Here is a 27,796-nt window from a genome sequence, read left to right as displayed (position 1 = left end):
AAATTCATAGTTAAGACGTATAGAAATGAATATTCTTAGATCTTCTAGAAAGGCCGCGCAATGAAGAGGCGGGAAAAAAATAAACGCTTTAAATGTAGGTAGTTACTACATAAGAAGTGCTGCGCACATACTATGTCGTTTTGTGTCGTTATGAACGCACACATTAAAAAACCTCAAACACTTCTGTTTCGCGCACACTACAACAGTTTTTAAAAATAATATGTGCTTGAACATAATATTTAGCTATTATTCTTTGGCAGAAAAAAATTATAACAAGTCACGTCCTTTACATATTATGTAAGTCAATATTAGATTGTTTTATGTAAAATTAATTGTTAACCAATAAATAATATTGAAAACGGATTTGTGTTTGGTATTATTACATAAAGGCAAGATTGCATACAAATATTTAAAATATGCTTGCTGAGAAATCCGGGTGCTGCGCTTTCTTCTACTGTGGACAGAGTTTTCAGAATTTTACATAAAACTTACTTATAATAGCAAACCTGTATTATAATTTTGATCTATTCCTAGGCATAGGGCTCCGCTACTACTTAGAAAATTTAAATCTTTCTCCAACACCACGTTAGCCTAATGTGAATTTGATTACAGAACATTTTTAACGGTGAAGAAAAACATAGTAAAAAAATGCATGCATCTATTTATAGCTAATGGCATTCACGAATAATCTTACTTATTTAATTTGAATATTTGTGACAAACTTTTGTGTCAGGAAAGACTTTTCACAGAACAGAGGTAAAGCCGCAAGCAAAACCTAGTGCTCTTGTTTATATAGGTACGTTTTATTATATTTTCGAAAGTCAGAGACGCGTGCCATGATGGTATTGGTAGGGTTCGAACCTACAACCCTGTTTCAGAATTCTGTTCTACCTAAAACTCGTTCTAGCGTTTCGTCGCCTAACTGTCACCATCCTTTAATTGAGTATTTCTAAAAATAATTTGTTAGCATCGAAATAGTTTTTTCGAAATATTATTACCATTTTTTCTGTCTCATCTAATTTTTATTTTTATTTTTCTGATACATTTATTATATAAACATTTACAAATTACTTCCACTATTTATGTTACGATTAATAATCGCCTACTATGCCCAACACTAGTATGTGTATAACCTATGGGACTACTGCTTACTTAGCTCTGTGGGCGTCACTTTTTTATTCAACTAATCTGTGGTGTTCTGCGGATAACAATATGTCGGACAAGTTGGTATTTTTCGTAAATAATTATATTTGAGTGAATAAAATAAGTAATTTCCGTAAATTTTGCGGTGAATGTGTTTTTTATTGATTGAATAACGTTTTTAGTTACAAATACTTGTATAAATTGCATTTTTATATGTTTATGAAACAACGCCTCCGTGCGTAGTGAAAATCAATGACATATTTATTGATTCCTTGCAGTGAAGATTTGTTAGGCGACGACCTGGGTGACCAGAGTCTTGCTGATTATAACCTTGGGAACGAGGAGGAGGAACAGTTGTTGGCGGATGACTACGACACCGCGCCACAAAATGTGCCGACTTCTCTGGGCCCTCATTATGAAGCAGAAATTCCACCAGAATATCAAACACACAGCATAGAATATAGTCAAGTACGTTGTTAACTTATCGAAAAATCCAATAATATATAAGCTCTTGCCTAAAAATCTACTAGGCAAAGAACTAGCCAATCCGTATTTTTTGCTTGTTTCAATTTATGGATGGAATGCCTATCTGCAGTCCGCTGGCGAAAATGGCTAAAAAAACTAAATTTTTGGATATGATCAAAGAACTGTGCCGAAATTTTTAATATACTGTTTTATTATGATATCTTACACATTTATATATAAAATAGGCCTGATGTTGCTGATAGTTACCAAGGTGTATTATTTTTAATTTGCATTACAGTTTTTTGGCTATATACGAAAATAAGTTTTTTATACTATAGGATTTTTTTTGGCAATATTATTGCTGAACTACAAACATCAGAAAATTAAACAAATTAGAAATTGTCTAAGTAATTGAATGCAAGGGTCCTTTTTTGTCTTAGTACATAGCCTATTTATGCTAATACGCATTAGTGTGCAAGCAGTAGAGTTCCAGTTTTAAGAAATAAGCTAATATTACTGGCCAACACCCATTATGTTATATTAATATATAGTTTTTGTGGCACCACTAGTGAAAAAACGCATGATGTATAAAGCAATGTAACATTAAGGTATAAGTTTGGTGTTGTGAAAGTTTATGATAGGCATTGATCGCTTTCCGTCTGATGACCTTTGTATTTGTGCCCTTGCTATAAAAAAGAAATAGAAGTTAATTCTAAGGGCAAGTTTAAGTTTGTCGCCAGTAATCAAAGGACAAGTTTCAAGTGAATTTTATTTGACAGTTATATTAAACGGCTAGCATAGATAGTACTCATTTTATTAGCAAATAGTAGCATAGATTAGAGTGACTTGAATTTGGCAAGCTTATATTGACGGTTGAAAGGCTAATTGATTTAAGCAATTTTTTTAAAAATTTTTTTACTATTTTAAATGTAGAAATAATAATATAATATCAGCCCTGTATTATATACTCTCCCACTGTTGGGCACAGGCCTCCTCGACTACTGAGAGGGATTAGGCCTTACTTCACCACGCTGGCCTAGTGCGGATTGGTAGACTTCAGAAACTCTCGAAAATTCATACAGAGAATTTCTCAGATATGCAGGTTTCCTCACAATGTTTTCCTTCACCGTTAAAGCAAGCGATAATTCACAAAGAATACACATATTTTTTTAAAAATGTCAGGGGTGTGTTCCCTTGCGATTCGAACCTGTGGACATTCATCTCAGTAGTCCGTTCCACAACCAACTAGTCTATCGCCACTTTAAATATGTATGAAACTTGTGTCGCAAAAAAATGTGGCTTAAGTCAATTAGCCTTTTAACTGTCGATATGTAATATGAAGCATTATTTTGGAAAATATCAAAATAGGACCCAAATCCTATATACCTACTTGTTATATTCTGTATTGTGTAAAATAAATAAAACTGAGTGTATCATTGTTTGCAGCCAATACCTTACCAGCCTGTTGTGGAGACAGAGTGTGTTGTCCCCAACATAACTGTAGAGGTGCCGAACCCGCAGCCTGAACATCCACACTGCACATATGCTCCGTACGAGCCTGTATATGAACCTGAAAGGACCGTGCCACCAGCTATTGTAAGCGTAATATAAATCCCTATTCATTCACCATGATTTAAGTCATTTTAGGACTGTTAATTTTTAATTCTGTATCAATAATAGGGTTTTAAAAATTACCAATATAATAAAATATTTTACTAACAAATTCTGGCTCATTCTGATAAAACAACTAATATTTTTTGTGTTTGTTAAAACAACTTAAGCTAAATGTAACTAAGAATATTTTACATATAAGTAAGTTATAAACCAACAGGAGGAAATAGATATTGAGAACTTTGATATATTCTGTGTAGGGAATGTTTTTCCTTACACCTCCATTGCCTTTGTTCAATTTCTGTATTATTATTAATTTGTATTATAATTGTTAAAGCCAGCGGCACCAATAGAATCACCACAAATAGTACCTTCAGAGTTGAACCCGCCTATTCTAAGTAAGTATTACTCTGTTATGTCTTGTATGATTTTTTTTACAGATTTCGATTGAATGCATGTAAATGAATTATTATATAAGTGATTAAAGCTCCACCTATAAAAATCTCGAATCTGAAATAAACTCTTAAATATGAGAAGTAAGAAAATATAAAAGCACGTTGATTTCTGCAAAACAATACAACTGCAGTCCAATCAGCCCATTCATTCTGTGGAGCTGGATTTATTAATGGGCCGTATATGGCGCGGCCTAGGGACGAGATATTTTTAAATATTGTCCCAATAACAATTTTTTTGCTATATTTTTTACTATACTGAAGAAAATTTAAATTCAGCACTGCTGTTGAGATAAAGAGAACCTCTACTTTAAGGGTCTGTTTTGCCTGTGTCAGTTGTATAATGAAGCCCTATGATGGTATGTGCAGATGGAGACCTAGCCGGCCGCGAGAGGTTCATATCGGAGCGCCCGCCCGGGGCGCAGCGCCTGCCGCAAATCAGAGATATACCTGATTCACTTGGTATGTATTCTACTTTTGTATGAAACACTAGGTGTTGCTCGCGGCTTTGCTTGTATGAAAAACCTTTCCTGTTACAAAAGTCCCTACAATACACTGTAGCGATTTATATAACCACCTGTACGGCGTAAGCGCAATCTATATAAAAATCCCATTATTTCCCATGCAAGCAAATTACTGGGATAAAAGTAGCCTATGTGTTAATCCAGGACATTGGCTATCTGTTTGCCAAATTGAATCCAAATCCTTTCATCTGTGTGCGATTACTTCTAACAAACATCCTCACATGTTCACAAGATTTCACGTTTATTTGAGTAAGATATTTTTATGCAGATATATTGATGGCTCCTAAGTAAACTATTGTATCTGGAAAAAAGCAATATTCACTTTTTAGCATTTAGTTATCTAGGTACTGTTTACTACAAAACCTTTTTTAAAACACAAATTATATTTCACAAGTTAACTGAGTGTCCATGCGTCATCTGAGTCCCTCGTTGAAAATCAGCACTGCACTATCAGTCATGCTGGTACTGCAGCAAGGAGCTGAATGAGGGCTCCCATTGTTGGCACAATGGGTATAATTGTGTTATATTTATTATAATTTTTTGTTTTTTTTTTTTTTATATTCTTTATTGTACATGTTACACTGATGTTGTCCCAATAATAAAATCTTTCTTTCTTTTAATTCAAAAGTTAATAAATGAAAAATATCTTCATTAAATATCTTTATTTACTAACTTTTTAAACTAGTATGGTGCGTGTATTAGTAATTTTGATTTTAACTGCATATTAATGATTTGTGGACTACCTGTGTTTGATGATGGCTGATGATGATTCATTTGTTTAGATAAAGTAGTAGTGCCCCGGGGACGAGGCCGTGGCGGCTGGGTGCCGCGACACAGGCACCGCGTGCTACACAGGGTCAGTATGATATGATCATCCCTTTTCAGACGCTATCTGGACCCTACTCATCAGGTGCAGTGGGGTCACTTTGACGGTATAAAAAGAAACTATAATTTCTGTCAGTTGTTTGTTGGTGTACATCTACGAAATTACTGCACGGATTTTTATGTAGTTTAAACAATTTAATAGTGAATTAATTTTACTGTTGATAATTAAAAAATAGTTTTTGATAATATTTTTCACTTATTCAAATTTGATAATGATAGTTATGTTCAATTGTTAATCTATATATATAAAAATGAATTGCTGTTCGTTAGTCTCGCTAAAACTCGAGAACGGCTGAACGGATTTATCTTATCTTGGTCTTGAATTATTCGTGGAGGTCTAGGGAAGGTTTAAAAGGTGAGAAAAAATCGAATAATTGCCGAGAAAATCCTCAAAACAGCATTTTTCTATTTCCCATACAAACGTTTTCTAAATAAAATGGAGAGTCAATTTGTAATTTATTACCGCTGCATAAAGTTCAAATTCGCGTGCGCGTTGGAGGATCTAATATCGCGTTCTGAAACTCAACAAAAGTGAAAGTGAATCGCGAACGCGACAAAATTGCATAGTCTCAAAATACATAGTACATAAATAGTGGTCGGCTTCGAGAAACTCAATTTTAGCTAACTTCAGTTGTTAATATAATATATAACTCAAAGGTGACTGACAGTGATATATCAAGGAACAGCCCAAACCATTGGACGGATCGGGCTAAGACTTTACATGCATAAAGCTACTATGACGTAGGCATCCCCTAAGAAAGGATTTTGATAAATTCTACCCTTAAGGGGATAAAATAGGGGATGAAAGTTTGTATAAATGTTCTTAGATTTTCGACTGATTGAACTGAAATTATAGATTGGGGATAAAATTAGTTTGAACCTATAAGTACCGGGAAAATATGTAGCAAGACTTTTATCAAACAGTGGAATTTTATCCTGGAAAACACCTTCACGCGAGCGAAGCCGCGAGCAAAAGCTAGTTCATAGTATTAATTTTAATGTTTATAAAAAAATATTTTTATTTCATTACATTGGTATTTTTTTAAACTCTATTATTAATACAGAATTTAAAAATTTCGCTTCCAAAACGACTATAAAATCACGGTGTATACTTTATTTCATTAAAATCGTATATCTAAACAAATTTCATAAGGAAATATTGCTTTTTTTTTCAGACCAATTACAATCCAAGAATGCAATTCCAGCCGCCACAAATGCACATACGCACCGATCTACCGCCAATGCGGCAAGATATGCGACCTAAATGTCCGGACATGCCGCCGGACATGTTACCGGTCGGTCCGGAGATTTCGCCGGATCGGCCGATCGTTCCCGAATTGATGCAGTTCCGGCCGCAATTCCAACCGTTCCAGTACAGACCGAATATTGACGAAAGGGCGACGTTTTCGGCCAACGTCAGGCCGAATTACGAGCCGCGACGTATGTTTCCGTATCAGAGACCGTATGCACCGTATCCGCTGCCTAGGGAGATGGGACCTAATCCAGGCATGCCACAGGTGGGTTAGCTATTCTTCTTGTTGGTGATACGGAGTCATTTTGATGTTGCGTTGCTAAAAGAAACCAATCAGTTATCTTCTTGAAAATCGCTACCAAAAGGTACTCGTAAAGAATAAATATACATATTATAAAACAAAGTCCCCTTTTCTGTGTGTCTGTATGTTATCGATTTTCTCAAAATCTACTGAACGGATTTTTATGAAATTTGGTATAGAGAGAGTTTAAGATCCTGGGATGGTTATAAGCTATTTGCTATCCCGGGAAAATATATAGCGGGACATTTATTCCGGAAAACTTTCATGCAGACGAAGCTAAAGTGGTAATAATAGAAAAGTAAAATACAGATTTTTGATCAACATAATATTTTTCCAGGATAAAAACTAACCAATAGCTTTCAGGAGTAATGTAGCTTCCAATTTGTGAAGAAAAAATTAACATCAGTTTAATATTTCCTGAGAATAACGCATTCAAACGAACAAACTCTTCAACTTTACAATATTAGTATTGATGTGTAATAATATTAGTATTGATGTGTGTAGAATAATTACAATAGCCCGTGATGTAAAACCTATTATCTTCAGGTGACAATACGGCAAGCTTTGCCGATCGGCGTGCCGGACAAACCGAAGGAGCCGGAAGTCCGGATGCTGCCGGTGCAGTTGCCGCCGAACTTGCCGCCCGGCGGGCTGGCCGGCAAGAAGGTCCTCATCAATCCGCATTTCAAAGGAAACTTCCAACCGCCAGTCGAAGGTATGTATTATGGAAAAAAATCTTGTTGAATAGGACTTTAGGGGAGCAAAACTGGGAGACTTGTTCGACCCAGTTAGGCCAAAATGTATCAATCTACAAATTATCAAAAAATGAGTTAGAAGTTTCCTCAAGTTATTACTCAATGATTATGAGAATGCGAAGTGAGTTACATTTTTTTTTTTAATTATTTATTACGCCTCTGGAAACAACTCCATTGAGCCCGCCGTCCGTATAATACAATTTCTTAAAATACAAGTATTTTTAATGTCTCAGGGCTGCCAGCCTACATACCGACAAGAATATCGAAATCGCCACCCATCAGTCCCACGCTAGAGAGCAAATTCGGTAATTAGTTTAAGATGAACGCGTTTGTGGAAACGGGCATGGTTATTTTGAAAGTTTATATTGGCAAATTTTTGAAGCAATATATTGCGCGTGAATTTCCAGCTGCGCTTGACTAGTGGCAATGTTTCAACAATTAAATATACATGCGCCTTGCCGCGAGTCAAAAAACTTGAGAATTCGCAGTAGTCGGATTGGCATGATAACATGGTAAAAATTGCTTGCAGAAGTCTTTGCAAGATTTCTCACTAATCGAAAACCCCTCTGAACAGTTGCCATATCGCTGGCTTAATATTGCAAGGTGCTACGTTAATTTCTGCTTAAGTCAGAAAAATAAAATTTTATATTTTGGAGTTGGTAATGTTAATAAAAATTCGTCCTTTATTTGTCTTTCTAGATTATTGGAATATTTAACTGAAAAACAGTATAATTTGTTATAAATTAAATCTTGCTAAATGTATAACATAAAACCTTGTAATAGAGAGCCAGCAATACTAGTATACCACACACATGTTAATCATATTGCTACTGTTAAAATATTTAAGTAAATACCCCATCTATATAAATATGAAACAGATGTGGGTCACATTGGCAATAAAATAGCTTTTATAAGTGGATATAATAATCAATAATGCAAGTAACAGTGTGCTCTGGTTTGTAGCATAATGAGGGTATAATATAATAATAATATCAGCCCTGTCTTACATACTGTCCCATTGTTGGGCATGGGCCTCAACTAATGAGAGGGATTAGCCTTAGTCCACCACGCTGGCCTAGTGCGGATTGGTATACTTCACACACTCAAAATTCCTATAGATAACTTCTCAGGTATGCATGGTTTCCTTACAATGTTTTATGCACGTTTTATTGTAATGAGGCTAGCGCGATGGAAATCATGAGACTTTAATGTTCCAAATTGCTGTGGAATACAGTGTTTTATACTCAAAGTTATGATTACTTGCTATTAGACCAGAGAGTTTCTTAATTTATTATTCAGAAAAAAATCACTGCGTATTTATAATTTTTTATACCTCAAATAGTTAGACATAACGAAACAAAATACTGACTTGTTTGGTCACTTATACAAAATGTTTTTGATGGAATAAGATTGGGTTAATGTCGATTAGCTTTGCTTACCAAAAAGTGTTCATTTTGAAAGTGCGTTCCCGTTTTCACAAATGCAATAGAATAACAATATCAGCGCATGATGTAGTGTGGTTTGCACGTAGATTTATTGAATTATGTTTAAATGCACAATTTAAAATTTTAATAATTTTGGGTTAATGCCTATTTTTGTGTGCTGCTTTTATTAAAATATTTATAGTTATTTATATACTTATAGTTATTTACATACTTTACATATTATAAAACAATGTCCCTCGCCGCGTCTGTCTGTCTCAACGCGATATAATCTACTGAACCAACAACTACTGAACGTATTTCGATGAAATTTGGTATAGTGATAGTTTGAGAAGGAAAGGCCATCGGCTACTTTTTCTCTCAGAAAAATATGCATATAGGGGGACTTTTGTCCGGACAACAACTTATTATTTATGTTTGTGTTCATAATTCATAGTTTGTGGGCCGAAATATCATGGATATTTCGGCCTTTAAAATTTAATATGACGAAATTTTAAAGGCAGAAATATCCATGATTATTAATTATTTTTACGTTTTTCTTTCAACTGCGAGAACTAATCACTAACTAGACGTGAATTTAAATTCTTTACTTGCCAATACTTGTTTAGTTACCCAGATTAAAGGTGAAACAAAATGTATGAAAATGGACCTTGAGGTATCGCCTTAAGTTACGTTGGCAAATTGTTTTCTCAAATAGGGCTATTAATATTTTATCCCCTTAGACAGTCTATATTTTTCTTTTCCTGAAAAATAAATTTGAGATTGCCTCGAAAATACAAATTAATTTTGTTGTCTATATTTATTTTTTTTATCTCTTTTAAATCTTCAATAATCTACCATGCCCTATAACTGAGTCCTAAATAACTATAACTTTTAAAATGTTGTTTTACTTCTTTCACATTCTGCAAATCTTTGTTTTAGTAATAGTCAGTTACTTTTACCTAAATTATGATGTTTGTGCTGTGGAAACTTATGGCTTATACTTTGCAGATGTTGCTTTGTAGCATTGGCGTAGTATGTGTCCTTGCCGCCTACACTGGACCCAAATTTGGCTTGCCAAGGTGCTGGGTAAAAGCAAAAAAAAAATTGCTCAAATTCAATAAAACAAAAAGCGCCACTCATGAAGTGATAAGTTTCAATTTTTTATTTTAGCCACCCCTCTTAATGTCCCGCTCCCCAACGATGCTACGCCATTGCTATTTGCGAACTCCTATGGCTTTTCAATTCATGAAGATGACGGCCGTAATTATTATCTAAGTTTTGTTTAACGTATTAAGTATTTTGTATTTGTTTATAGGTCCGATAAAGGATATAGACGATGCAGCGGAGAGATTCATAGCTGAACAGAGAAACGCTTTGGCGAGAGCCGCCAGCAGGAAGTTTACGCGACGATCGCCACTCAGGTACGGATTTTATGTTAGGTATGGGATATGTTGTAGAGTAACAACGCCCTGAGAATTTATAAACAGAGCAGCCTTTATTTACTATTAGCTGAGTTTTACGCTACATCGTATATATCACAGTAACACTATTTTTTGTTTTCGTTATTTTCCATCTCTATGGAAACTACAATGACATTTTTTACTTCAGCCAGCTAAATTGATATAATACATATAAAACCTTCAACACGCCCCCTCAATTTAGCTACTCAATCCCTACCAGCAAGTAACTGACGAGAAAAAACACTTATGATGATTAGATAATTATTTATTTCACAGGCACTGTAGAATACAATCGCGGTACACAACACAGTGCCTGGGCTTAACAAACTTATCAAATAGTGAAAGTGGACTGAATCCCTACACTTTGAGAATGATTTTTTATAAGCACCACTGTCTAGGCTCCGTACACGTCACTATGACGTTTGTGTTCGTTTCAATTCCGTACTGCGAAATATAGTATCATACTGCTGGCCGCGGTCCTCTACTACTGAGGAAGTATCGGTTTGCGTCTATCCAGCTGGCCTAAACCCTCTCAGTAGTAGAGGAGGTTCGTGCCCAGCAGTGGGGCAGTAAATATAAGTTTGAGATTTTTATTAAAATTTTCAATTGACAACATTTCATTTTTTGAACATAGTCAAATGTTTATATTTTATGAAACTGGATCTAAAATTATGGGATCCAAATTTCATTCATGATTTTCACTTTGAATTTTGTTTTATTCTAAAACATTAGCAACGATATTCTAAAACGTAAGCACCAAATGTCGTCAAGTATGTGTGACGTCATCAAACTTTTTTCGGTTTTTAATTTTATTCTTCAAAATTAAGTATTTAAAAAAAAATCATAATCGAACTCAGACTAGAAAAATTAAGAAACGGTATTTTTCTTTTAGGCACGTTTAGATATTGTAATGTTGTCAATTTTGTTAAGAAATTTTACTAATACACGTATGGTATTGCAGGTTCATAGAGAACACGACGATAGAGATAGAGAATGAGTTGGCCAGCCGCAGCGTGAGGCGTCGCAGTGAGGACGACGACCTCCTTCGGAGGCAGGAGGAGTTCATTAACGCGAACCGCGCTGGCCTGAGGAGGAGGTATGGGACACTGGACACTGTGACGTCATTGGTCATTAATGTATATAATTGATTGATAATTCTTTTTGTAATCACAATAAGGTTTTAATTACGTTGAGTTGCTTTTCATGGTTAATGATTGGTAAACATTAGATTTTTAATTATTTTTTTTAACCTTGTACCTGATGGTAAGAAGAATGGGGTCCAGATAGTGTTCACTGATGAGACATGATTAGCCCTCACTAGTCGTCACAATTATACCGGCCTGTTGGAACCGTATATACACAGGCTGATCCCGGAACGCGACACTTACGTGGGCCACGTGTACGGTGGTCGCTATCCATATAAGTATGAAGTATCGTCCCCTAACAATGCGTACTGTGGTGCAGGATGCGGTCCCCGTCGCCGGCGCGGCGCTCGCCGTCGCCGCGCGCCAGCCCCGAGCGCCGCGCACGCGCCGACGCGCCGCGACACTACGACGAGGCAAGCGGCACCTTCACATTGTTTATAGTCTTTTCATTTTTAATAATCGTTCCTAATCGCTTATTTTGCAGCGATGGCCTAGTTGGTTGTGGAACGGACTGCCGAGACGAATGTCCGCAAGTTCAAATCCCAAGGGCAACACACCTCTGATTTTTCTAAAAAATTATGTGTGTATTCTTTGTGAATTATCGTTTGTTTTATCGGTGAAGGAAAACATCGTGAGGAAACCTGCATACCTGAGAAGTTCTCTATAGGAATTTCGAGGGTGTGTGAAGTCTACCAATCCGCACTAGGCCAGCGTGGTGGACTAAGGCCTAATTCCTCTCAGTAGTAGAGGAGGCCCGTGCTCCGCAGTGGGCAAAAGTATATAATTCAGGGCTGATATTATAATTATTATTATTTAATCGCTTATTTCGATTCATCTCAAAAATTCATATAACGATGGCTCCTAAGTAAACTATCATATCTAAAAAATAATGATTTTCACTTTTCAACGTTTCGCTATGTGTGTACGGTTCACTACCAAAACTATTAAAAAAAAAAAAAAACTTTTTAGTGAGTTTGGAACTGAGATAGTAAATAGAGAAAGCTGAAAGGTGCATATAACAGTACATAGACAACGAAACGCTATGAAAGTGTAAATAGCATTTTTTTTTTTCAGATGCAATAGCTTACTCAGGAGCCATCGAGAATAAACTAGCTCTTTAAACCACTGTTACTTTCACATTTCCCAACAGGAAAGTGACTACAAACGTCGTCTGCGAGAACAAGAGAGCCTGAGGGAGCGAGTGTTGCGAGCCAAAGAGGTCCGCAGGAGGAAGAATGCCGTCGCACTCCACAATAAGATACAGGAGAGGTTTGTTGCATAGCTAATTGTATTTTTTTTTTCGCTTTTAAGTGTGCCTAATCAATATAGTATTGCACTATACGTAGTTTTGCGTCGATGAAGGTAATTTTAAAGAACATACTTTAAGGTGTCGGGATTCAGGAGATTAGGGAGTAGAAGGGGAAGAGGGCTGATTTATGTTTAGGCCTTTGTATTTGATTATAAAGGATATTTTAGCTTACGCTGAAATTAGTTTTATGGCAGTCTCCCTTCATGCTTTCATGACCAGACATAAGTCAAAACATTTGTATGACATTTAACTCTCTAATTTTCTAACAGGGAAAGGGAGCCCCTTGAAAAAGAAAAAGAACTCGGAAAACCGGAAAAACCGGAGGAACCCAAACCAGAGCCGGTTGTAGACAAACCGTCAAGCACAGAGCCGGAACCGAAGCCGGACACCACGCGGAAGTCGCCCGAGAAACCGGACAAACCGGAGAAATTCGATAAGCCGGTCAAACCGGAGAAAATCAGAGAGCGGTCGCCGATCAGGAAGGAGGAGAGCGCCGAAGTGAATTCTACATGTGGTGAGTGTAGTTTGCTTATTCTGGAAAATTAAGTGAAAGGTGCAAAGGGATACTGTTACTTAAGTTCTGTTTGCATGATATATGTTAACGTATAAGACAGTTAATACTGAAAACATTCTTTTGTGTACTGTTTATTTCGGAGCTTGACTTTAGTATTTAGTCGCCCTATATTATATTCGATGATTTACATTAACTTAGATATTGTAAATTAACAGTCAAATTATCTGTCTGCTTATTTGAAGTTAAATAATAACTTTTGAACTTTAATTGATATTTGTAATTGGTATTGAATATTCACTTATTCATAACAGTATTATAGACCAATTTCTTGACATACAAACTTTTGGGTTACACTACGTGCCTATTTTGGGTTCGAAAGCATCAAGAAATTGTGTTTGTACGGATTAAGATTCCTTTTCCTTCTTTACGCTAGCGAATTTCGACCATGCAACAGTATTATTTATAGTTAAAAAAATCCATGCCCCGCCGTTCTAATCTGAACCACTTGCTAATGTGAATAGGTGCCGTTTCAGAGTCGCTGACGCCGCCGCGCGAGGTGGCTCTCACGCCGCCGTTGCCCGACGACGACGACGACCTCGACCTCATCCTGGGCGATATTGACGGTATTCTAAGCGATGACGATGACTCCGGACGGTTCAAACAGAAGCCGATCAAGTAAGTGTTATATACTTACCCCCTTATTCATAGACGTTATTTATCTAAGCTCTAACTTTGCTGTGATAACAAGTCTGTTTCACAGTGCTGACGGCATGGCAGCCTTCGCAGTGCGTAGACATAGGGCCGTTGTGATTGGCTAATATTGAGATACAACTTGAATCTAGTTGGCTGCCAGATAAACAAAGCTGAGAAACAGACTTGTTATCACAGCAATGCTCCGTCCTTATTTTATAAAAAAAATTGAGCCAAGCAGTGTTTCTTTGATATTTATTTTTACAATTAGGTGTTGCCCGCGGTTTTTCCAATATGAAAAGCCTTTTCCACTACAAAAATCTTTATATTACAGTAGCGGTATAATCCCCAGCGCGATCTATTTAAAGAGTAGATAAAAATTTGAATCATTCCCCACGAGAGTAAATGACCAGGATAAAATGATACTGATATACTGATCATCAGGATACTGGTAGGTCTCTCATATGTGAAAGTCCGCTTGTGTATTTATGCCGCCAAGCAGCAGTGTGTAGTCACTCTTGTGTTCCGGTTTGAAGAACATTGTAGCCAGTGTAACTGGACATAATAAGACTTAACATCTCATGTCTCAGGATGTCGAGCGCAGTCGAATACCAAACAATACTTTGTAATTCAAGGTACTATTGACCTCTCGACCAATGACAAACATCAAAATTTAAGAACATCGATTGACGAGTCGAGTTTTTGGGACATTCTAGAATGTTTGGCATAAACAATTGACATTCCTTCAGGATGCAGTGTCATGTTGGCGGACAATCATTTGTAATACTTTGTAATAAGCCGACTCTAGTCTCTCAAACTGCATTAATTGTAAATGGTGCTTTTTTCTGTTTTCAGACCAGAACTGACCAAAACCACAACCAAACCGTCGGTAGATCTGAGGAGCAAATTGCCTCCGAAATCGTCCAGCACCAGTGATGCGAAAAAATCGCAACGACAAAAAATCGTGTTCAACGACAATGAAGATAGGAAGAAAAAAGGTGAACACATTTTCTAAAAGATTTTTATGAACTGTACGATTCGAATACGACACGATTTTACGGTCCGATTTGGATCGTACAATTTGGTCATTATGAGATTTCGAAACTTATGTGAATCCAGAAAATAATACAATAGAGATTTTCCCTCCCTCACACCCACCACTACAACTCCTGTAAGCCAGGATCAGCAGTGGCACGCATTGTGACACCGAGCGGTGAAGCTCGGCGAGTCTCAGAGAAAACAAATTTTTCACTATCCGGCAACGAAATTAATCAAACAAAAAAATAGGGAGATAGGAGTGTTGGAAACATCAATTGTCCACAAAATAATACAATAAACTGAATATTATTCACGTTGTAAGAACTGGAGAAATGACGGAAAAATAATTTCTATTGCAGAGAAATCTCCTCCAAGAAAGGCCATAGTGAGCTCAACAAAGAATGACGATGGTGACATAGCTGATAAAAAACAGGTGAGTCTGTTAAAGTTTGGAAATTACATATTACATTGAATAAAGCATAGTTTTTGTCCGCGGTTCCGTCTGTGTTTCATGCTAGAATAAAGTCTCACTTTACATAAACTTGGATAAAATTCGGCTTATAAGTTACAAGATGTGGTCTATTAATGTGGTAGATTTCTTTTGACTCAATTCAGCTGTTAATGGCCGGCAAACACTCAAACACACTCAGAGACTTTCGTATTAGAGTATCTCTTATAATAAATATACGTAACGAAATAGTTTTTACGATATATCGTTACGACTTTTTTTTTCTTTGCTTGTCTCTATTTTATTATATACTAGCTTCCGCCCGCAGCTTCGCCCGCGTGGATTTCGGACTTCAAAAATGGAGCCGGTCGCGAACGTCCGAGAATGTTCGTTTTACGAAGATACTCGCTAGGTGATTCGCTAGCCTCTAGGTACCAAGCAAGCCGCCTGCCTGTGCGTTCGCGACCTTATATATATACAAAAATAATCCTTATGGCATGATTCAGTATTCACGCGTGATGGCTTATTATTAGCGTATTTCATATATAACATTGGTGTTTCTATACCGATTTCTATGATTCTTTTTTATGGAATATTTAATAATGTTAACTTTTTTAATTAGGGATGACTGAGAGTGTTATAAACGTAAGAGTAGACAAATATAATGAGAAAGCTTCGAACTGCTAAGCTATCGGGAGTTACACGTGTTATTGTGAGTCAACCATAAAAGATAGACATATGCTGTCGTGGGATATTTTTACATAATTTTAAGGAGAACATTTCCGTCATACATGATGTCTGTGTAGCTTTAACCATTAAAGTTGCACACGCGATGGAAGCTTAAAAAATGGAGTAACTTCTCCCGTTTTCCCAACATTTCCCTTCACTGCTCTGCTCTTATTAATTGTAGCGTGATGAAAAGTATACTATAACCAGCACAGAAGTATGACAAATAATTGTACCAAGTTTCGTTAAAATCCGTCGAGTAGTTTTTGTTTCTATAACGGTTATACAGACAGACAGACAGACAAAAATTTTACTAATTGCATTTTTGGCATCAGTATCGATCCCTAATCACCCCTGATAGTTATTTTGGAAATATATTTCATGTACAGAATTGACCTCTCTACAGATTTATTATAAGTATAGATATAGATATCAAAGGATAGAACGAATATATGAAAAAAAAAACAGAAGACATGACAGAAAATTTCGATAATATTTCGTAAATAATATCATTACGTACATTTATTTTGAGAAATACTTATTTATATTACTTTTAATATAAAAAAAAGACTGACAAAAAACATTACTGTTTTTTTGCAGATGCCGCAAAAATCTGACACGTCAGCACCAAAGAACAGACAGAGAATTGTATTTGACAAGGAGGTGGGATTTTTATAAAATCACTAAGTATTAAGGTTATAGCTTGCATGGATATTTCGGCCTTTAAAATTTAATACGACGAAATTTTAAAGGCCGAAATATCCATGTATATTAATTATTTTTACGTTTTTCTGTCAACTGCAAGAACTAATCACTAACTAGACGTGAATTTAAATTCTTTACTTGTCAATACTTGTTTAGTTACCCAGATTAAAGGTGAAACAATATGTATGAAAAATGGACCTTAAGCTATAACCTTAAACCGGATAGCCCAAATCTTGAATAATTATTTGATATATAAGTTATTCACTTAAATAGAACCGCGGGCAAAGCTAGTCTTACTCTGTACTTACATTATAAACCTGAAAGTTGAAATATATTTTTTGCACCCACAGGAGAAACAAAAAGAGGATACGGAACACAAATTCGCTAACCGCCGCGTAATACTCCAACGACGCGTCACGCAGAAGGAGAAAATACGAGCGGAAACCGACCCTACTCAGCCGACATTAGGCATATTCAGCAGGGCCGTCCGCACCGCAGTGCGTGGGACCGACGAGCCCCGGGTAGAACTCGCCGAGGACGACGACGAGCCCCCGGCGAAGGGTGCGCGACTGCCCACCTCGGCAATCGCCGCCGTGATGAATCTGCCACCCGGTATAACCGATACAAGGCTCAAGACACTTGCCGGCAACGATGTGCAGGTAACGTTGTAATGTAGGCTTTCATTGTATGTATTTAAGGTCGTATGTGTGATGTTTCCGATGTTGTTTCGATTTTTATTCATTCGTTTTGAAGATGGAAAATCTGGTATATCAAACCAAATATTTACCGAAATATACGGTGTAGATGCGTTGTATGATCAGTGAGTCATGCATGACTTTAGAGGCACCACATAACGGTGTAGGTGCGTTATATGATCAGCCAGTCATGACATAATTAGGCACCACATAACGGTGTAGGTGCGTTATATGATCAGCCAGTAATGACATAATTAGACACCACATAACGGTGTAGGTGCGTTATATGATCAGCGAGTCATGACTTTATAGGCACCACATAACGGTATAGGTGCGTTATATGATCGGCCCGTCATGACTTTATAGGCACCACGTAACGGTGTAGGTGCGTTATATGATCAGCCAGTCATGACTTAATAAGCACCACATAACGGTATAGGTGCGTTATATGATCGGCCCGTCATGACTTAATAAGCACCACATAACGGTATAGGTGCGTTATATGATCGGCCCGTCATGACTTTATAGGCACCACGTAACGGTGTAGGTGCGTTATATGATCAGCCAGTCATGACTTAATAAGCACCACATAACGGTATAGGTGCGTTATATGATCGGCCCGTCATGACTTTATAGGCACCACGTAACGGTGTAGGTGCGTTGTATGAGCGGCGAGTCATGACAATAGGCAGTGCATAACGGTGAAGCTGCATTGAATGATGGACTGGTTATGAGTTAATAGGTACCACATAACGGTGTAGATGCGTTGAATGATGGACTAGTCATGAGTTAATAGGCATCACATAACGTTGTAGATGCGTTGTATGATCGGCGAGTCATGACATAATACATAATAATGTATGTCATTAAGGTGAGCCCTAAAAAAATATTATATTATGCTCCGATATTTTAGGGTCTCATAAGATGTAGCATTACAACAGATTAGATCTTTGTTGGTTACGTGATGGTGACGGTATTGTATGAAACCGTCGTGACATTCCACTGTATTTATTTGAAAATGTTAATAGAACTTATTCGATTAAATGAAATATGTTACATTAAAGTTGGACCGCGTTGTAAACATATTAGTTATAATCTGTCTATAATATCCATGGATTGTCTAGCTGTCAAAAATTAATTAACAAAATAGACCTTATTTCTTGTCTATTAAAGTCCCTCGCAAAAAGCTGTCTGCGACAGTTGACAGTTGGCTGTCAAGTGATGGGATATCGGCAGAACTTGGTGTTTTTATACATTAAAAGATAAGTTATAAAAAGGCAGTGACTAAGTAGTAATGAACACAAATTTGTGATTTATGGAATTATTTTCTGTCAGTTTAATTGTGTAATTAATGGTTAGAGCATATCTCCAAAAACCTCTGAGCGGAATTTCATGTAGTTTTCACTGGTGGTCAGATTATAATTAGGAAATGAATTATTATTATGAGAAGCGCCCCTGCTAAATAAAACTGTACCTAATTATGATAATATGTAGACTTTGTTTCATTAAAATCGGGTATCGGAAAACTTATCCACCCTTTAAAGATGCGAGCACAGCTAGAACGCAATGCTGTCTATTTTACTTACTAGTCTACAAAAAAAATCCTGTTACAAGACCAACGCAAAATAATATTATACATTTCGGAAACCTCATTCACGTAAAAGGTTTTTAAAGTATATAACAGCCATGTATATGTATGTACTACGTACTAGATGTGGCGTTCTAACACTCACTGTGTTCAAGTGAATTGAACAGCAATCCATTCAAACTGACTTTAGAATGGTGTCGATATTGACATATATTTAAAAGCGCTTTACCGCTGCATGTTTTAAAAGTTTGGTTAGACGACGTTCGATGTTTTAGCGCTGCAGCGAACTAGTTTTCGACTCCAGATTTTGAACAAATAGTTTATATGGACGTTCGTGTTTATAGAATATAGGTCAATGATAACAGCGAATCGAGCTGGTTAGTTATATAACATCTGATGGCTTAAGGTGCAGTTTCATGCATTGCATTTATAATAGATTTTTCTATTGTGATTTAAAATAATTGGAATATTTGATATTGAAAAACATCCGAAACGTCACACATCGATGTAATTAAAATTTAGTTTAATACTGAACAATTCTGTGATAAGATACTGTGATATTTATTTATTTATATTATTTTACTATTCGATATAAGAAAGGACCTTTTTAGTTAATTTTTATTGTGTTTTTCATAAGACAACAAAATATGCATTGAAAAACACATTTTAAGTTTTAATAAATTGAGACTGATTTAATATCAATACAACCAAATATTAAGTTCAAAATTGTATAGCATTTTTAAAAGTTCATTATTTTTTATGATTAGGTGAGATATGAAGTACAGTTTTCGTGCTATTCGAATATGGGCTTTATTTCGGCCTTTAAAATTTCGTCATATTAAATTTTAAAGGCCGAAATATCCATGATTATTAATTATTTTTACGTTTTTCTTTCAACTGCGAGAACTAATCACTAACTAGACGTGAATTTAAATTCTTTACTTGCCAATACTTGTTTAGTTACCCAGATTAAAGGTGAAACAAAATGTATGAAAATTGACCTTGAGGTATCACCTTAATGCAAGTGAGAAGATAACTATACTTACTATTTTTAAATGATGTCTGTATACTTAACATTATAAATACTTTAATAAATAAAAACATACTAGTCGACATATATTATCAAGATAAAAACAAGGCAACTATATTAATTATCAAAATCTCTAGTCATATCTCAATTCGAAAGTTTTCATATTTCTATTTAAAAGTGAAAGAAATATTTGTATTTACTGAAAAGGTCTTTATTAAATGCAAAGTTATTTATGCACATGTAAAATAATCTCAAATAATTTTCTTTTATTTACAGTAAAAATATTTATAACTGTTTTCATTGATACAAAATAATATTATTAAATTTGTCGGTCTATTTATTGAAGCATACAAGAAAAATAATTTTTAATTTGAGTCTTCAATTGAAAAATATGTACCCATTGCGTATTTATATAAATAATAAATAAATCACTTTGCATCACACGAAAATAATGCACATTTATTTCTTTCATATCACAATATAATGATTTACTTTGTGATATAATATATTTACATTGAATAATATGTACAGCGATGTTTTAACATGTATTATTATGTTATATGGGAATAAAACTTTGAAAAATTAAAACTAAACGAACTGAATAGTTATTAGTTACTCAGTATTATTTGATTCAATTTATTCCTGTATTGCTATATTTTATCATAAATATATTTGTATTCCAAACATATGTTTTATGTTTGAAATTATGATCTGTTCTCTTTAGATTTTTAATTTAAGCTCTAGATATATATTTGGTCTTTTATCTAATTTTAGTGCATGTCCATATGTTAGAATACAATTCCAGTATGGTATTATGGTTTTCAAAGTTTTATTTTGGATTGCATTGTACTATATTATATTTGACATTTTTTATTGTTGATTGTTTGTTCATATTGTAATTGTATTCTTTTATTATTAGGAAAAGTTTTAGTAAGCAGAAATAACAAAGAAAAGGATTTTCTGTTTAATACATATTATTTTGGAAGTGATATAATAATAATACATTTCCACATTATAAATTCCTTTTTGTGTTTATCTATTTATTTAAGTGTAATAATTATTACTAAAACATTTATTATATATTTATTGATAGGATCTTGTCGTCCTTGTTATGGATGGGTTAAAAATTTAAATTGTTTAAGTATGGAATGTGGAATGAATTGTGGTCACATTCATTCAATTACTCAAAATTGACTTAAAAGATTTACTAAAAACTTTTCCTTGTTGAACATTTATTGTATAGAAATTAATACAAAATTAAAGTCAGTGGTACTCAAAATGCGCTCACACCACTCTCGTCAAAGTGTAGGCATTTGGGCTCATTTTAGGAACCATTGGTTTATTAAAAGCAATAATGTATACTCCGATAAGTGGTGTAACTTTTTTTGTAATACTTTTTTGTTTATTTGACACATTACTTCTCTAAGGTGACTGGCTGAATGTATGTAATCATGTCTATATTGTAACTGACCACTGACTTATATGTTTATGTATAATGTTCCATAATATTTGTATGCAGACCGAACAGATGCGTTTTGTACACGTTTAACGATGCGTTCTCAACCGAAGAATACGAATAAATTTCGACCGTGTTTCCACTTTAGGGGTATATTTTATTGCCTATAAACATAAGTCCAAAGGATGGCCTGAAAAACAGCCCGGATTAAATGTTCCAGAGTTTGATACTGGATAAGGAAGAGCGCAGTGCTAGAATCACGTTCAAAACACCGGCGGCCGCCGAAAACTTCAAGAGAAAGTTCAATAACAAAATGGTTGCCGCGAGCCGATTGACTGTCACGCTCCGTTAATGTAGTGGACAGGGGCTCCCAAACTTGGTGGTCACCGCCCCCTGGCGGGAATGTGCAAGGACTGTGTTACTGCCGTAAACATTTTGGGGTTTCGTTTTAGCTTGACACTTTCGCAGAGCCGCCCAAAGAGGGGGCGTTTGGTATACAAAAAATAAATAGTAATGATTTTTTTTTTATATTATTTATTTTGGCAGTAACACCTATGATTTGGGAGCCTCTGGTTTGTTTTTGGATCAAAGTTTAATGTGCTTGCTAGCACTGGTGTAAAACTTGTGTAGTGTAAGAAATTTTAATTACATCTAGGTGTATGTACCGAGTTTTAAAGGGGTGATAATATTTTTTACAAAATAAAAATATTGTTTTAAGTGTAATTTTAGATTACAGCAAATTGTTACACGGAAAACGTTTTATTTTCACCTCTAAAGTAAAATAATTATTACAATATATGTCACACGGATACATGAATTTTGTATGTGTTCTGTAGATTTGTGAAACAAAAGGATAATTGTTATTTTTGTTCTAAATGTTCATGTTATGTACATTGACGCATTGTTGATCGGTACTTTTAACATCGAAAAGCCATAGGTAATCATTTCGTTTGTCATTTAATTGAAAATAATGGTAACATACATCGTTACTTAAGAACTTCCTTCCATAAAAAAGATGCTAAAAAAAAAACTTTATTATCGCCGCTCAGAACGTCTTTGAATGGTCAAATCTTAGGATTCTGGGTACACTAAAATATACATTATGTGGGGAACAAGTTAAAAATAATCCATAATATGTTTTGGAGTAATTGCGTTGTATACAACAGTATATCCTTAGAGATATCTTTACTACCGTTGCTTGGTAATAAATACATCACGAGTTAGGTTTTTTGACCCAAAATGTCAGTTATGAAGAATTTTATTCAATTCGCTGGCCTACGATCAACAGTGGGTTAATTACGTTTGATGTTGTTTCAAGGACTTTGCAGGGAAGTTGTTATTTTCTAAGGATTATAAAACAATAACAATTTAAATTAGTTTACTAATTGAATAAAGTTTTAGCACCATTGTGACGCTTTTGGATTGTCTTCACTGGATATTTATAACTATTTCTGTCTATTATCCTAGTGTTTCAATACAATATGAGTTTTAGAACGTTAACGTAAGGTTCACATTGTATAATGCGCAAAAAAACTAGACTAAGCTGCACAGGGTGAATATTATGAGCAAACTTTCTAAAAAGAGACACTCTGTATAGTCCTTAATAAATAATTACTAAAGATAATAATCATCTTATTACAACGTGTTTTTTAAATATTAACTTATTTATCTCATCTGCAGTATAAGTCCACTGTAAAATATTTCAAATAGATACTTTCTAATTAGCCTGAATGTATGCTAAGTTTATTTAAAATTTGACTGTACTGAGGTAAAATTTTGACATTACTCCCGTATTCTTAAAACAAACATATTAATGTATGTAATACGTGACTTTAATGTTTTTCATGTAAGCAAAACTGGACACAGTAAATAGGGTAGCTCAGAATTCGTTAATAACCAGATTAATGAGAATTTATTATTTTTTTAGATATTGCCCTTATCGTTCAGAATTTGTTAATGATATTGTTCTAAGCATTACCTTGGATAACTATTTCAACTTAAAAAAAAACTTCAGTCAATATTAATAGATGTCAAAAATGATTGCAAATTTTATTTATTTTTGCATCATTTGTCTTGATATTTGTTAATCTCTATGGATTTGTAAACGTCAGAGGTATATCTCGGAAAAATAGCGTTCCGCTCTCTATGAATTACATATCGCCTTGGTGCAACGAGGTTGTATCTGGCAATGGATTAAAGAGTCAATTAGAACCGTGTTGCTCTAAGGCGATATGCTTTTGTTTTTCCAAATATATGGGTTTTTTAATGCATTGAGATTTAAGAAGACCAATGCAAACATATTGTATTAATGTTAAGTAGTTGGTTGGTAGTTCACCAATATTTGTCGCTTAGTTGTTTCAAAGATACATATGTGGTAGATCATACAATTACGGCAAAGTGGCTCTCTGTCTGAGAAATTTAATACAATAGATAACAGATGACGCGTAGTATGCGTAGTTGGCCTCAAATAACCCCCATTATTACGTCAGCAAAGCTAAAGAAACAAGTATGTTAAAAAAATAACGTTTTAAATCATATTATATAATGACTATGTTGAATAAATAAGTCATGTCATCTCTTAAATAAGGAATCAACAAGTAATGATAAAAATTAACAATATGTGCTGAAGAAACACAAGTGACTGAGATTGTGTTGACTTGACATGGGATTTAGTTTATTTAATCGATTGAATTTTAAAATGGGAACGCCATGATTTTCTTTTATTTACTTTGTAATTGAATGTTAGATTCTTTTTACTACTTGAATATTTTTCTAACAGTAGCCACTTTGCTATAATTTTTTATTTTTAAGTAACAATGGACGAAAAGGTACAAAATATGTGTCTGAGATGAAAGTTTTCTTATTTGTTCTATCACAAAGATGAGAAAAAAAAATTATATTCTATTTGTACTTTACAGTATTTTTTGTTACGTCACTGTATCTAAAGTGTTACTATTAAAGAAATATGAGTGTAGTGTAGTCATGACAATATACCACAATTTAGAAATTGACAGGCATTTTGTTAATAAGCCATATCTTTTCATATTTAATACGATTGTCTACTATGTGGTTTGACTATGTTTACATAAAATAATTTACTTATTCCGTAGAAGGACTTTGGGCAGGTTAATGAGAAATAGTTTTATTAATCTCGCGATGGTATAATAGTTAAAATTATTAATTTTAGTAAAAGTTTTAAATATTATAATGGGACTAGCAAAATAAAAGGCCGGTGTATGAAACTTTTACTACCATAGATCGGTTTGATTACACTGCACTTCTATCCAGAACAAACATTAATATAAAATGGTTAACGTCGATTTAAATTTAGTACGTAAAAGTGAAATAGTTTTACCTTTTTACCGAAAAAAAAATGAAATGTAATATACGAAAAAATTATGATTGTATTTATGGTATCGATAAAAAATAATGTCGACACCGATTCATGCGAAACCTTATAATTTGAAATGTCATTTCAGTATGAATATGTGTTAAAAAAAAATACTGAAAAATTCCATTTTACAAGTCATTCATGAAATTAGACGAATTGTTGAAGTTCATGAATGTCGTCTACATATTATTTAGCAAAAAAACCGATGCATAATAAAGGTGTATAGATACAAAAGTTTAGGAACTTTATACTATTAGTGTTAATTTTAAAACTCACTAAAGCACACCTCTATTTTATTGGTTGTTCTAAAATGGTAAAAATTCAAAAGTTTACTTTTTCTGACTGAGCTTATTTTTTTTTTTACTAAATTACTTAACTGGTTGTCTAAAATGACTCCATTTGTGTCCCAGATTATGCTATTGTTCAAAAGCACGTATTTAATTTTTACGTTAGTTAGAAATAATTTTGTTCCCGTAAATATGATGGTGTTTAATTTGGTAGAATTAAATGGTCATTAACGGATATTTTTAAACTATTAATACTTTAAAAAAATATATTGTCTTTTCGTTTACCCAAGAGCGTATTTACTAGGGATAAATTTAATGTCAAACTCAAGTTAGCATTGTTATTTCGTTTCCACATAAAAATAATAGCCAGAGCTATAAATCTAGAATTTATGTTAATGTGGTTTAGGCTCTTAGCTAAGTCAATGTAAATTGTCTCTAAATATCGATATAGCAGTTCGGAAATACATTATTATCAATATAATGTAAAAAAAAGTTTTTCAATTTATTGACCCTATTAAAAATATGTTTGCAGTGGTACAAAAAGAAAATAATGTATATTTTTATTTCCTATGGATTCGCAAATTCAATATTTTTGACTTAGCCTATTTTGGAACGGTTGTATCGATATTTATGAAAGAAAATTTGTTTTCGTTACATCTACAAAATATTATGTTCGTGTTAGTTGTAAATTTACGATACGTATAATAGTGAAGTAGTGTGAAAAGTTTGGATTCTATTTCTAAAACTTGCTGAAAAATATTAAGCTTGTGTTCGCTACTCCATTATAAAAATGGTTTATGTCGAAAACTATATACGGTTGGAAAGCCCCAAATATACTATTTTCTAATGAAGCTTCATAAGCGAAACGTTAATTAACCGACTTTTAAAAAAAGGAGAAGGTTTTCAAACATATTATGTATTTTATTTTATGTATATACTTCTTTAAAGATATCGTTAATTTTTTGTAATAATATAGAGAAAGGCTGGAATAAGCCAGTTTGGAAATTAGAATATTACTCTAAAATTCGTATGTTTTGGTAAATGCATAAACTAGACTAAACCGATTCTGACAGAATTTGAACGCAGACGAAACTGCGAATCAAGAATCGGAACATCAAAAACAATCAAACTAACCATTTACATATAATATGTACTAAAGTATTGGACGCGTACAGCTAGTTTTATGAAATAAAATCCAAATTTAGTACATTTCTAAATAAATAGCATTTACCACTCTGTTTTAAAGCGTTTCAACTAATTAAAAGGCTGAATAATGAATTACCTACAATAGAAGTCAAATAAATACGTGTACCAAATTTACCGGCACTAAAGTCTGATTAACACGATACTGTATACGTTTCTGAACGAAGCCTTGTTATTGGTACATTTCCAGTACTCGAAACAGCCAATCAAATATCTTTTTTCAATTCCCAAAACTCTTACTTTACCTCTTTGTTGATTGAAATTAAAAAATAATTCTCTATTGTAGGTAATACGATTTTTTTCTCAAAAAATATGTAACTATTTGTATGGGCTTGATTGTCTTAGATACATATATATGCTTATACAAATAAATATGTCTATAGATATGAATTGGTTTCCTTGCCGTGTACCTTTACGAGATCTCAAAATAAATGCAGCGGTCGGGAGTTTTTAAAACTGTGTTTCAATAATAGATGTATAAAGCACCCTTTTGTATTAGTTTTAAGGTCTGTTTTCAGATTAATATTTGTGGCGATAAAAAACAAATTGTGTTGTACATTGTAAATATTTGGTTTTATTGTGTATTATGTATTGTTTTTGAATGTTTGTTGTGACCGCCTTGCTTCTAAATGCATACGTCTGTAATAGTCATGCAGTTTTGAAGGACTAAGTCATACGAACTGAGACAAAACTTTGTATAACTATGACTGACGTATGGAGCGTTTATAAGTAAGGGTTTGCGTAAGTTTTATGTGACATGGTTTGGTTTTTATCGGCGTAAGTTTTTCTTTAATAGTGTAACAAGTACATTTTTAGCCATCGTTGTTTCCTGTTTACTACTGAGACGAGTAACGATCGTAAGTTTTTTAATCTCTATGGGCTTTTATGTAGTGTTATTATAGTTGTGATGTAGTCCGTCATAGATTTGACTTTTCGTTCTAAGTTAAAAGTTAATTAAAATAAACCCATAGGCGTATTAAATTTACCATCTTAAAATATATTCTGAAACGATTTGGAAATATTCTTGGTTTAAACAAAATATTTATTTACAATTCGCGTTTTACGCGACGGAAAGACTGAAAATATAAAATAAAAATACTTGAAATCTTTATATTGTTTTATTTCCTTAAAATAAATACATTTTTTGATACAAAAAAGACTATACCTAAATAGGATTACTCAATTTTTATATAAATTTGCAGGGTAACATCATTCACAATGCATAATTTAATAGTTACATATGTCACATTAAGCCATCTCCGTTATAAAAATACTTTTTTTCTTATTTAAATAGGTTAC

At 34.1% G+C, this 27,796-nt stretch overlaps 1 protein-coding gene and 1 long non-coding RNA gene across 5 annotated transcripts; both read left to right on the top strand.

Moving 5' to 3' along the window:
- Positions 1 to 1,152: 1,152 nt before the first annotated feature.
- LOC115444627 (titin) lies at positions 1,153 to 27,606 on the top strand. 4 transcript variants are annotated; one of them, XM_030170474.2, is made up of 20 exons: positions 1,153 to 1,223; positions 1,422 to 1,611; positions 3,055 to 3,204; positions 3,557 to 3,617; positions 4,041 to 4,133; positions 4,978 to 5,051; positions 6,256 to 6,597; positions 7,180 to 7,348; positions 7,622 to 7,693; positions 10,128 to 10,233; positions 11,234 to 11,368; positions 11,737 to 11,830; positions 12,568 to 12,686; positions 12,996 to 13,240; positions 13,774 to 13,915; positions 14,786 to 14,928; positions 15,328 to 15,401; positions 16,743 to 16,805; positions 17,198 to 17,506; positions 21,837 to 27,606. In XM_030170474.2, the coding sequence occupies exons 1-20, from the start codon at positions 1,213 to 1,215 to the stop codon at positions 21,966 to 21,968; spliced, it is 2,724 nt and encodes a 907-aa protein (XP_030026334.2). In that variant the 5' UTR covers positions 1,153 to 1,212; the 3' UTR covers positions 21,969 to 27,606. The 4 variants fall into 4 exon arrangements, with proteins under 4 accessions (XP_030026334.2, XP_030026332.2, XP_030026336.2 ...); XM_030170472.2 differs by having other exon boundaries at positions 13,762 to 13,915; XM_030170476.2 differs by lacking the exon at positions 7,622 to 7,693 and having other exon boundaries at positions 13,762 to 13,915.
- LOC115444629 lies at positions 17,513 to 19,932 on the top strand. Its single transcript, XR_005113383.1, has 2 exons — positions 17,513 to 18,197; positions 18,358 to 19,932. It is a non-coding gene; the product is annotated as an uncharacterized LOC115444629 (long non-coding RNA).
- Positions 27,607 to 27,796: the final 190 nt, after the last annotated feature.

The sequence above is a fragment of the Manduca sexta genome, chromosome 5 (genome assembly GCF_014839805.1).
Source record: "Manduca sexta isolate Smith_Timp_Sample1 chromosome 5, JHU_Msex_v1.0, whole genome shotgun sequence".
In the NCBI taxonomy this organism is placed as follows: Eukaryota; Metazoa; Arthropoda; class Insecta; order Lepidoptera; family Sphingidae; genus Manduca; species Manduca sexta.
Note: the sequence above shows the minus strand (reverse complement) of the source record. Positions and strands in the feature narration are given on the sequence as shown.